Here is a 14040-nt window from a genome sequence, read left to right as displayed (position 1 = left end):
ATACACAGAAAAGCTCTATAACAAAAAGAAGCAAACACATCCAGGAAGACTAGATAGGAAGAAATAATCAAACTCAGGGCTGGAATCAATAGATTAGAAACAAAGAGAACAATACGTAGAATCAAGGAAACCAAGAGCTGCTTTTTTGAGAAAATCAACAATGTAGACAAGCCCTTATGCAAACTAACTGAAAGGCAGAGAGATAGTACCCATGATACCAAAATCAGAAAGAGGGACATAACAACATTGAGGAAAACCAAAAAAATCATTAGATCTATTCCCAAAGCTCTTACTCCACAAAATTGGAAAATCAAAATGAAACAGATGATTTTCTTGAGAGTACACTTACCAACATTAAATCAAAATTAAGCAACCTACTTCAACAGTCCTATAGCAGAAAAAGAAATAGAAGTATTACCAAAGTCTCCAAACAAAAACAAAAACAAAGCCTATATGCAGAATTCTAACAGACTTTGATAGAAGAGCTAATGCCAATTCTCCTCAAAATATTCTACAAAAGAGAAACAGAAGGAACACTGCTATATTCATCCTATAAAGCCACAGTCATCCTGACACCTGAATCACACAAGAGCACAACATAGAAAGAGAATTTCAAACCAATTTCCCGTTTGAACATTTATGAAAAAAATACTCAATAAAATACTCACAAGCTGAATCTGAGAATATATCAAAAACTATAAACCACAGTAGGCTTCATCCCACAGCTGCAGGGATGCTTCAACATACAAATATCCATCAATGTGATTCACCATATAAACAAAAAGTAAGTAAAATTCACATTAAATGCTTCAAAAGCCTTAGGCAAAATTTAACACCCCTTCATGATAAAAGTCTTGGAGAGATCAATTATTCAAGGCACACATCTAAACATAATAAGGTAATATACACCAAGTGAATAGCCAATATCTAATTAAATGCAGAGAAACTTCAAGCAATTCCACAAAATTAGGGACATTGCAAGCTGTCCACTTTCTCTGGTTCACTTCAATATACTACTGTAGTCTTAGCTAGAACAATAAAATAACAAAAGAAGATTATAAGGATACAAACTGGAAAAAAAAAGTATCTCTAATTGCAGATGATATGATATTATACATTAGTAACACCAAAAACTATACTAGAGATCTCTTAAATCTAATGTACACCTTAATAAAAGTGGCTGGATACAAATGATAAATGGACTGAGAAAAAATTAAGGAAATAACAGCCTTTACAATAGCCACAAATAATATAAAATATCTTGGTGTAACTCTAATCAAGCACTTGAAATACCTGTTGGACAAGATCTCCAAGTCTATGAAGAGGTAAATTGAAGAAGATATCAGAAGATGAAAGGTCTCCCATGTTGATATATCAGTAGGATTGACATATTAAGAATAGATATCTTACCATAAGCAATATGCAGATTCAATGCAACTCCAATCAAACTTTCAACACAGTTATTTACAGACCTTGAAACAGCAATTCTCAATTTCATGTGGAAAAAAACCAGAATAACTAAAACTATCTTATACAATAAAAGAACTTCTGGAGGTATCATCACCCTTAATTTCAAGGTATAATCCACAACAATAGTCATAAAAACTGCATGATATTGACATCAAAACAGATTGATCAGTGGAATAGATCAAAGAACCAGAAATAAGTCCACACAACTAAGGACACTTGATTTTTGTCAAACAAAACAAAACAACAATAAAAAAAAAACATACAATGAAAAAAAGAAAGTATCTTCAAGAAATGGTGCTGATCTAACTAAATATCTGCATGTAAAAGAATGCAAAAAAGATTCATATTCATCACCCTGAACAAAACTCAAGTTCAAGTGGATCAAAAACATCAGCATGAAATTGAAATACACTAAATCTAGTAGAAGAGAAAGTGGAGAAATAATCTTGAAGTCATTGGTAAAGGAGATACCTTTCTGAACAGAACATCAACAGCTCAGATACAAAGATCAATAATTAATAAATAGAACTTCATGAAATTGAAAAAAACTTCTGTTAGCCAAAGAAGACTGTCAATGGGAAAAAAACAGCAGTCCCCACAATGGGAAAAGATCATCACCAACCATGCATTCAAAGAGCATGAATGGACTAGACTTAGGCCCCCTGCATATTTGTAGCAGATATGTAGCTTGGTTTTCATGTTTATTCCCCAACAATTGGAATAGGGTTGTCTCTCACACGGACTCTATTGTCTGCCTTTGAATCTTTCCCCTAGATGGGCTGTCTTGTCTGTCCTCAGTGTGAAAGGATGTGCTTAGTGCTGATGATACTTGATATGCCAGGGCAGGTTGATACCAGGGCAGGCTCTCCTTCTCTGAGAAGAGGGAGGATGGGTGAATGGGCTGGCAAGGTGGGACTAGGAGGAAAAGAGAGGGGGAGCTTGTGATAAGGATATAAAGTCAAATAAGTAAATTAATTAATTGGGAGGGGGAGAACACTGAGGGAAAAAAGAACCCTTCTATATACTTCTACTAAAATGTAAAGTGCCATTATCACAGTTTTGCTACTTCTAAAGCATTTTCATGTAAGGGATCACAGATTTCTTCCTGTATGTCCATTCCCTGACTTTGTTATATTGAATAGACCCATGAGATTTATTTACTTACATATACATGATAAAATATAAGAAAATTAAATAAAACCATTTGGTTCATCTGTTCAAATCTAGTATTATTAAATGTAAATTAATGTTTATCATAGGTGGTCCTGATGTTTATATTTTGATGTTAATTTTGTTTCCTCAAGTGGGGTTGTCTCCAATGAACATTCTCCCTATTTTAAGTGGTCAGTAAAGGCTAGAGCCTGTGATTGGGCAGTAGAAGGAAAAAGTGGAACAGGAGGTCATATAGAAGTAGGCAGGTGTGGAGAGAAGGGAACAAGAAGGGGAGAGAGAGGACAGAGGAGAGGAAAAAGTCATGATAGAACAGAACCAAGTGGCCAAGAGAAATCGCAAGTAACAAATGGTCTTATAGCTGGGGAATAAGTTGTATAGTGCTAGATCTGCCCAATCTAGGCACATAGGCTATAATCATAATAACTGTATTGTATGTTTTATATATGGGCTTATTGGGGTTGAAAATTCCAACAACAAAGTTTTCTAGCCTCTTTAAATTGCACTTGAAATGGTAAGTTTTTGATGTTGGAATATTACTTTGTGTTTACATTTATAATTATCCAATGTTATACTATCAGTCATGACTATAACTGAAGCATAAATAAATAGTGAGGGTATATATTGATGTCTACAGAAAAGAGAAGGATCTATTATTTTGCCAAATTTTAAAATTTGCTTTAGTTATAGACTGAATAAACTCATACTCAACTATCTTAGCTTTTTTATATTAAGTAAGTAAAAATGAAATATGACTATTTCATCAGCAATAAAGACCTCCTTTTTTCTAATGATTGAATAAATAATATCATTGACAGATTATACCATGATGAGTCTCTAATTAAAAATCAAACAAATGTGGTTTATAAACTTGATTCCCACCTCTTTATCATGTGTTCTGAATCAAACACAACATAAGACTTGAAGATTTGAATATTCAAAGTTAAAATGACACATAAGAAAAATAATATCAACATTTCAATGATAGTTCTAGAACTCCATTTCAAGAAGTCAATAGATACTTCATTTTAAAATAAATATTCTTACCTTAGAAAATTGTGCATTTATCCATTTTGTGAATGTTTTCTTTTGAACATCTTCTCTTTCATCTATATTGTAAAATAAAAAATAAAAGTTATAATGAGGCTTGTTTTTTATAACCAAAATAACTTCCAAGTGTTATTTTAAATTTAGTTTAAAAATATTTGCTAAATGAAGTTGGACCTGAGTAAAGTTGGTATTGAGCATTCAATTAAAAAGCCTATCTAAGTTAATAGATATGTTCAGGTCCATACTAATTCAAAAATAATAACACTATTATTGAAATCTGTTTCACCAAATAAATGAAGTATTATTTATCCCTTGATAATCATTTATCACCCTGGTATAACTTAAAGAAACCATAGGGTATTATTATTTAGCAAATATAATCCTAGACCTTTCCCTCTTTTCCTTCCTCTTCCTCATTTACAACAAAATGATTATTCATTCCTTTATAACTATTATATTTTCTAACTTGAGTCTGACCCTCATAGCAGAAAGTCTCTCTAACAACCAAGAGTATGGCTTAGTTACTGTAGTTGTTTGAGTAAGTTTTACCCACATAGATTCATACGTTTGAATGTTTGGCCCACAGACAGTGACACTATTAAGAGGCAGGTCCTGATTAGGTGTGGCCTTGTTGGAAGAAATGTGTCATTGTGGGGGTGGGCTTTGAGTTGTCCTAGTTCTTAAGCTCTGTATGCAAGAGACAATCTCTTCCTGGCTGCCTTCAGATCAAGATATAGGACTCTCAGTCCCTTCTCCAGCACACATGGCAGTGTCTGCCTGCACACTTCCATGCTTCTTGTCATGATCATAGTGGACTGAACCACTGAACCTGTAAGGCAGTCCCAATTAAATATTATTCCTTATTAAGAGCTGCCTTGGTCATGGTGTCTCTTCACAGAATGATACCCTAAGACTGTTATCTTTGTATTTTATTTTTAATCCAAATTACAAACTTAGGAAAACAGTACTCTTCAAACTATCCCACAAAATGGAAACAGAAGGAATACCACCCAGTTCATTATATGAAGCCACAGTAATGCTGCATATTCTCCTTTGGAAATGGAACGGTTTCTGTCTAATTAGGAACTTGTCACAATTTCCTTTCATAGACAACTTCATAAGAGGTTTTTTTCTACTTCTATCATGATTAATGTTCCAAATAGATTTTAAAAACTGGTTGAGTGCATATTACTATTAGCTTCAGAAGATATCATGTATATTTAAGAGGCATTTAATTATTATAAATTATTTTGATGACTTAAAAAAGTCAATACTGAGTTTTATATTTTAAAATATATTTTATTAGTTTAATTTTTTTAAAAAAAGAAAATATAAATGTGTTAAGGGAGAGCCAATCCCAAAAAGTCTAAAATTTCTCATGCTTCTCTCTCTCTAAATTCAGGAAATTGCAAATCCAAATGACATGTGTGACTTACAAATATAAACTCAAAATGAGAAATCTCCACAGATTTATGCCAAGAGATTAGGTTGAGAAATTATTAAGATATAGTTTTATAAAAGCTGCTATTATATAATTATTTGTTTTTCTAAGCTGAAAATTACTTGAGTCAAATTGACAGAAAAAGTCTATATTCATTATTAAAATATTTTCTTTAAATTTGGTATTAGTTAATATTCAATAAACCAAGGTATCTATAAATATATAAAGCACTGATATTTCAAATATTTACTTAGGCCAAAAATATTGTTATGAAAATGCCTCAAAGTAAATACATTTCTTTTACAATTTTCAGTGGTAAATGGTCATACTTTCGCTTAATAATGTGAAATAATGCAGAATTACTTTTCCATGACAAATACATACATACACTAAAAGATGGCTATGTTTAAATTAAAATGAATCTACAAGGTGAGCTTTTTACTACTGTTCAAAAAGCAGATCACTGGTATTTTTGGTGGAAATTTTATTCTCCTTCAGAAAATAAACTGTTTTTATTTAATTATGTTATTCCCACAGGGTACTATACATATGGTCAATTTCAGCATTATCCATATGGTTTCACACAAATCATAAATACATAATGTGGAAGCCTCTTCTTTGTTGACAAATTTGAATAAACAAAAATAGACTAATAGTTTTCAAGCCTAACAGATCCTATCTATCACCATCAATTCCATAACATCATTTTCAACTTAATAAAAGAAGAAATAGAATATTTTCAATGGAACATTTTAACTGGCTTAGCACAAAGGTTGAGGCAAGTATTTCTCAGGGGTATATAGGGTTATTCCTGAAAGTAAATGAACTTATTTGCAATTACAATTCCTTTTTACATTCAAATCCATGAATATTCTCTGTCAAACACTAGAGAGAAAATGAGTCTGTTATGCATTAAATATATTCTGTTCACAACAAAACTCATGGTGGAGAGTACTACATTTATGTGGCTATGTTGAGAACTGGGTTTTAATGGAAGGTGCTTGAGGCAGAGTGCAGAAATTGCCCAAATGGATCAGTGCTATCTGATGGGAGTGGGTCCTTGATCTTACAGGACTAGGTAACAACTGAAGATAGTCATTAATTAGTGGAAATAAAAGTGAATGAATGAGTGAATGAATGAATGAGAAAAGAAAGAACTAGCTATGATTATAACTTTTCTTGGGAAGATGTAAAGAAACTCTTATTTACTCTAGAGAAAGATACAGTACTGGTAGATCAGAGAAGAGGGTTTTTCTCCTATAGAGTTGGGTAATCAATAAGTTTTCTGGGGTTAATTATGTGAACATTAGAGATTTAAAGGCACGTCTCCCACCAGGAAGTTGTCTGAACAATTTATGGCAGCTTTCTCACTAAAAGTCCCAGCTGCATTGTAATAAGCTGCGCTACTGACGAATCCCTTGCACAATTTATGGGTAGCCACACTACAGAGGAATTCTCATAAACAATCACTTTACCTCTATTGTAACCTCTAGAAGTGAGAAGGGACTCTGATAGACCTAGTGAAAAAAGGTTCAAGAGCCAGTAAGCATTTATGCCATGTCTATGCGGGAATACTACTATGCTATTAATATCTCATGACACTGATGACAAACAATGATTTACTGGGCAATGATTATGCCCAAATCAGAAGAAGCAGATATACAACAGTGGTATAGAAAGGTTCTGAGAGCAATTTCTGAAAGTGCCTGCAAGCCCTTTACATTTTGGCAATGGGCTGTGCACAAGAAGCTGAACAAGTTCTGGCAACCTGATGATAGACCTTCAGAAACATGAGTTAAAATAAGATGTCCTTTTGTATAAAAAACCTAATCCCAGAAATTTTGTTGCAGCAATAGAAAAATGTATTGAAATAGAGTATTTGAAAATACACAAGCACGCACTCAGATGTTTTTAAAACATTGCAAATAACCTTCAAAATAAGCCATTTGGAGACAGTTTTTCCAAAGGCTTTTAGGTGAAAAAAGAGTTCTGATTTATTTTCAATTAATTTCAAGTCTCAATATACAAAGCACTGAAGGCAGCATAGAAACCTTGACATTATGTGCAAAATGCTATGTATCTACTATATAAATAGCACTAAATGTGAGGTTCAACACATAAGCATCTTCAGTAAATGGACTGTTTCAATTATCATCTTTCATACCAGAAAAATAAATCTGCAATGAATTACTTGCTAATGTTTTCCTTTGGCATAGTAGCACTTTAAATGTGATAAATATTATTATGATTCATTTTATTATAGCTACAAAATCCAGAATGATTATTAGTGTCTTATTGCTCAATAATTGTTTTTATAACATTTAAATCAATTCATATGTTATCTGCTGTTTTTACACTAGAAGATAAATTCTAAATGAATGAAACTAATATTATGAAAACTAAGTTAGAAAATTATCATTTGAATCAATGTCCATAATGCTTATTTTGCATAGGTATCCCTTTATATCATAATTTGTTTGCAAATTCTGCTATGAAAAAATCAAAGTAATAAAGGTTAAACATATGCACACAAATTCAAGACAATCACAAGTTTAAATGCTCTATTTGAGCAACCCAGACTTCTATGCAAGTCATAACATATATGAAAGCATACTAAAATTTTATAATGTACAATGTAAATGTCTTTGGAAATTTACCAAAATTGTACACAGTACCTCTCTCATGACGTTGGATGATTTCATTGCTATACCATGCTCCCTACCTTTACTAATTGATAGTATGTTTCATTTGTTTAAAAAAAGTAACATGATAAAAATATTTTTATGAAATTAAATCTATTTTCATTGCCTCATTAAAACTATACTAATGTGGTACCATTAAGTATTTTAATGCATTTGTATTTTGTATGATATCTAAATAAGGATGAGCATAATGAATGACTCAAATATTTGTCATTTCTTTATATTAAAAACTTTCTGGGGTTGTTAGATTGTTCAGAAGTTAAAGAGCTTGGCATACAAGTATCACAACTGAGGAACAGAATTCAGGACCCACTTAAATGCCAAGTAGACATGATGGCTTATCTGTTATTCCAGTGCTGTGTAGTGGAGAGAGTGAATTCCTGGAGTAACCTGCATATTTAGACAAGCCACGTAAGTGAGCTCTAGCTTCAACTGAGAGACCTTGCTTGAATAAAAAAGATAGAGAATGATTGAAGACAACTCTAGATGTCAACTTCTCAACTCCATATGAATGTGCACACTCATACAAATATGTGCCCACATGCAAAGATATGAAAAAAGGAAACTTCTACAATATTTCCTTCTTGCTTTCTTAATTGTAAAATAATGATATGCATCTTTATATACGACAGTACTTTTGGACATCTTGCTCATATTGACCCATAGCTTATTACCCAATGATCAAGGTTCCTTGCCTCTGTTTCTTCCCATAATCTTCCTACTCAAATAGTCATGATTTGAGTATTATGACATGTATTAAACATGAAAATATTATTTTCCTACTCACCATGCACAGTATTCTGATACTGGGAAGCATGGGGTAATGGATGTCTGAATTTCTATTCTTTTCTTTCACAGGTACACAGCTTTTCTGGAGCTTGCTATACAGATTACAGTAAAATTGAATTTCTGGTATTTCAGCCTCTATCTCCAATACCAAAAGCCTCTAAACAGCAGCATTATAAACTCAATGACAGACATTGTTTATTTTAAGTGATTAATACCAGGATAAATATAAGGTGCCTAGTCTTGGCATTTATGTGATGTGCTTTGATTAATAATGAAGTAGAACAAGTTTTATTCAATCATACATACACATTTACTCTGCTGATGTAGAAGCCATGCAGGGGTGTTCCTTATTGGCTTGCTCCTTATGGCTTGCTCAGCCTACTTTTATTTTATTTTATTTTATTATTTTATTTTTTTATTTTAATAGAACCCAGGATGGCCATACCCATAATGGACTGAGCCCAAAAACATCAATCACTTAAAGGACAAAACAGTATCCAACAGATTGGGAAACCATTTTTACCAATCCTATATCCAATAGAGGGCTAATATCCAATATATACAAAGAACTCAAAAAGTTAGACTCCAGAGAATCAAATAACCCTGTTAAAAATGGGGTACAGAGCTAAACAAAAAATTCTCGACTGAGGAAACTCAAATGGAGGATAAGTACCTAAGGAAATGGTCAACATCCTTAGTCATTAGGGAAATGCAAATCAAGACAACCCTGAGATTCCACCTCACACCAGTCAGAATAGCTAAGATCATTTTTGCATCAATATTCATAAGGGAGATTGGTCTGAAGTTTTCTTTCTTCGTTGGGTCTTTGTGTGGTTTAGGTACAACAGTAATTGTGGCTTCATAGAACGAATTGGGTAGAGTGCCTTTAGTTTCTATTTTGTTGAATAGTTTAAGGAGTATTGGTATTAGGTCTTCTTTGAAGGTTTGATAAAACTCTGCACTAAACCCATCCGGTCCTGGGCTTTTTTTGGTTGGGAGACTATTAATGACTGTTTCTATTTCCTTAGCAGATATGGGACTGTTTAGGTCATTAATCTGATCTTGATTTAACTTTGGTACCTGGTACCTGTCTAGAAAATTGTCCATTTCATCCAGGTTTTCCAGTTTTGTTGAGTATAGGCTTTTGTAGTAGGATCTCATGATTTTCTGGATTTCCTCGGTGTCTGTTGTTACGTCTCCTTTATCATTTCTGATATTGTTAATTAGGAAACTATCTCTGTGCCCTCTAGTTAGTCTGGCTAATGTTTTATCTATTTTGTTGACTTTCTCAAAGAACCAGCTCCTGGTTTGGTTGATTCTTTGTATAGTTCTTTCTGTTTCTATTTGGTTGATTTCACGGTGAGTTTGATTATTTCCTGCCTTTGACTCCTCTTGGGTGAATTTGTTTCTTTTTGTTCTAGCACCTCTTAAGGTGGTACAACCACTCTGGAAATCAGTTTGACTTTTCCTCGGAAAATTGTACACAGTATTACCTGAGGAACCCAGCTATACCACTCCTGGGCATATACCCAAAAGATGCTCCAACATATAATAAGAACATATGCTCTACTATGTTCATAGTATTATTCATATATTATTTCATATATTATTTATAATTGCCAGAAGCTGGAAAGAACCCAGATATCCTTCAGAGAGGAATGGATACAGAAAATGTGGTACATTTGTATAATGGAGTATTACTCAGCTATTAAAAATGATGACTTCATAAAATTCTTAGGGAAATGGATGGATCTAGAAAATATCATCCTGAGTAAGGTAACCCAGTCACAAAAGAACCCACATCATATGCACTCACTGATAAGTGCATATTAACTCAAAAGCTTGGAATATCCAAGATACAATTCACAGACCACGTGAAGCTCAAGAAGAAAGAAGACCAAAGTGTGGGTGCTTCGGTCCTTCTTAGAAAGGGGAACAAAATACTCCTGGGAAGAATTGAGGGTGGGGAGGTTGGAGTGGGTGGATGGGTGGAGGAACACCCTCATAGAAGTAGGGTGAGGGAGGATATGATAGGGTGTTTCCCGGAGGGAGGAAAACCAGGAAAGGGGATAACATTTGAAATGTAAATGAAGAAAATATGCAATAAAACATACTCATGGGGGCAAATATGGAGACAAAGTGTGGAGCCAAGACTGAAGGAAAGGCCATCCAAAGACTGTCCGACCTGGGGATCCATCCCATATAGTCACCAAACCTGGACCTTGTTGTGGATACTAAGAAATGCATGCTAACAGGAGACTGATATAGCTGTCTACTGAGAGGCTCTGCTAGAGCCTGACAAATACAGAGGCAGATACTCGCAGCTAATCACTGGACTGAGTAAGGGGTCCCCAATGGGGTCCCCAATGGAGAAGTTAGGGAAAAGACTGAGGAGCTGAAGAGGTTTGCAAACCCATAGGAAGAACAATAATATCAACCAACCAGACCCTCGAGAGCTCCCAGGGACCAAACCACCAACCAAGGAGTACACTTGGAGGGACCTATGTAGCATAGGATGACCTTGTCAGGCATCAATTGAAGGAGAGGCCTTGGTCCTATGAAGCATAGATAGATGGCCCAGTGTAGGGGAATTCGAGGGTGTGGAGGCAGGAGTGGGTGGGTGGAGGAACACTCTTATAGAAGCAGGGGGGGGCGCGGCGGCGGGGAAGGGGATGATATAAGGGTTTTTTTGGGGGGGGGTGGGGAGAACCGGGAAAGGAGATAACATTTGAAATGTAAAGAAAATGTCCAGTAAAAAAGAAAGAAAGAAAGAAAAAGAAATAAAATGCTCTATAGGCTTTCCTACAGCTCGATCTTATGGGGATACTTTCTTAATCTACATTTCTTACACTCAGATGACAACAACTTATATCAAGTTGACATAAAATTAAGCAGCACAGTGGTCATATCCCATTTTCATTTATAATCTTATGTTGTTATTATGCTAAAACTTTATACTTTTTATAAGTTTGACTCTATAATTTCTAGAGTGCTATTGTATGCCTGTAGTTACTCTAAGGTTGACACACATGTATACCATGAGTATGAGACTTATTATATATACTATTTTCCTATTTCAACAGGATGAGTATTACTGTAGATACATTATTTTAAAACTATGAAATCATCAGCAAAGCCAATGAAAACCCAATAACAGAAAATGTCATTGACAAGTGATTATACCTTGTTCAGTCATTTCAACTAGAAAAATATTTTTTCATTTTCTCTTAAGAGGTTTATAACTAACTTCTTTTTTACTCATAAAAATATTCCTAAGCATATTAATACAACAGGCAATGAAGAAAATCTCTCCTAGAAAAATGTACTTGAAAACTGTTCCCTGGGGATGTCAAGGAGTGATGAACTACTACTTCATAAATTGCTAAAAGTGATCAATATTTTATTTTTATTCTCTCCATGGGAAAATTTCACATAAAATTATCTTTCCACCATGGCATAAAGTATCTTCTCACAATTAACCATTTCTGCTAGTCATTTTTATTTAATATATCTAGCATTTTATATATCCTTAGATTAGTGCATCAACCTTTCACCTGCTATTAACTTTTATATTCTTGAAACCCTCAGGAATATGAATGTGGGATGCATTCAGTTGTAATATTCATGATTCACAAGAGATATTGCCACAGAGACTGCTATTAGGAGGCATCCTGAGAAAGCAATAAATATGGAGACCTAGCTTTCATTCCCACTAAAAGATATACTACAATTGTTCCCTTAAAATAACTAGTCCTTGTTTTCCTTTGAAATGAGGATATTAATTACTCTTCATATCCTATAACCACTGTTATAATGAAACTATTCATTGAGTTATTTCTATGACAGTTATATACATACTTATATACACATACACACGTACACATACACAAATATATGAGTGTGTGTATGTGTGTATAGCTGTCACTACATTGTCAGTTTTCATCTAATTTCACAGCCTTGAAGAAATATAAACAAAGTATTTTTAAAAGTAAGGATATGTGTTTCCAAAAAGGTATCACAGGATCATAGAGAAAGGGATATTCAGGTACTTGGGTCACTTTAGAGAACATGACAATCAATTTGAACCTAACAAAATATGTGAAAACAAGAAAAATGTTAGGGAGGAAAAATGAGTTTTGACGAATAGGAAACAAGTAACAGAACACTGAGAAATAAAGAGTGCATGTACTTTATTCTATGTGATTTATTTGTTGACTAACTCTAACACACAAGGAACTCGAATGGGCTAAGTTACAAAGTGATAAAAAAGGATCTCTATATGGCTTGACCTCTTGTCTGCTACCAGATAAAGTAATATAAGTGTTAGACCTGTGGTCATTTGAGAATGTCCTCCATTGGCTTATAGATTTGAATGCTTGGTCATCAGGAAGTGACATTATTTGAAAGAATTAGGAGGTGTGGCCTTGTTGGTAGAAGTGTGTTAGTAGGGGTGTAGTTTTAGACTTCAAAAGTCTAAGCCAGTCCCAGTGGCTCTATCTTCCTGCTGCCTGGGGATCCAGATTTAGAACTTCAGCTACATCTCCAGCAGCACGTCTGCCTGCATGTCATCATGCTTCCAGTTATGATGATAATGGACTAAATCTCTAAGCAAGCCACAATTAAATGTTTTTCTTTACAAAAGTTGCTGGGGCCATCGTGTCCATATAGCAATAGAAGTTGGTACCAGGGAGTGCGGTACTGCTGTGACAGGCCTGATAACTAGGCTTGTTGGTGGAATGGAGACTTTGGGATTTTGGATTATGAAAGTAGATTGATGCTTTAAGTAGGGCTTAATGGGCCATACTAGTAGGAACATTAAAAACAGTGGTGTTGAGAGCAATGTATATTATGATGGCCTGGCTTAAAAGATTTTAGAGGAAAAGTATATTACTTGGTAGCCTACAGACCTTTATTGTGATAGTTTAGCAAAAATAAAAAATTAACTACTTTCTGTCCTTGTCCAAAAAAAAAAAAAAATCTACTTGATGGTAAATTGAAGAAATTTGGATTAATGGCACTGGCAGAGGAACTTTCAGGACAGACTCATGTAGTTATTACTAGCCACTCATATGCAGATCTACAATGCAAAAGAGTAAGCCAAGCAAGGGAAAATATAAATTGTATTTTAAGAAGAAAAGAAGCACTGGAAAGTGTAATGAATTTAAGTCCAGTGCTCAAGGAGATAAAAATGTTTAAAGAAATGCCTGATGCTAAATTGAATAATGAACATGGTAACCTAAGGGCAAGATCCCACCCAGCTACATTCCCAAGTTGTGAAAGGGAATTAAACAAAAACTTAAGCAGTGAAGGAAACTATCAAAAGCAAATAGTGGATGAAAATATATTTGTATGAGGAGGCCAAGTCCCAGCCCCAGAAAGCAACAGAACTTGTCAGCTTTGGACAGTGGTTCTGGATAC

The 14040-nt window shown here is 34.2% G+C and overlaps 1 protein-coding gene across 1 annotated transcript in view; it reads right to left on the bottom strand.

Annotated features, from left to right (window-relative positions):
- The window catches only part of Dmd (dystrophin), a 2056279-nt gene that overhangs the window by 1875249 nt on the left and 166990 nt on the right, over positions 1-14040 (bottom strand). Inside the window, exon 2 of the mRNA XM_031364700.1 lies at positions 3688-3749. Within this exon, the coding sequence (XP_031220560.1) occupies positions 3688-3749 (62 nt within the window). The remainder of the gene's footprint in view (positions 1-3687; positions 3750-14040) is intronic.

This window comes from Mastomys coucha, chromosome X (genome assembly GCF_008632895.1).
Source record: "Mastomys coucha isolate ucsf_1 chromosome X, UCSF_Mcou_1, whole genome shotgun sequence".
NCBI classification, from domain to species: Eukaryota; Metazoa; Chordata; class Mammalia; order Rodentia; family Muridae; genus Mastomys; species Mastomys coucha.
This window is presented reverse-complemented; position numbering and strand designations above follow the sequence as displayed.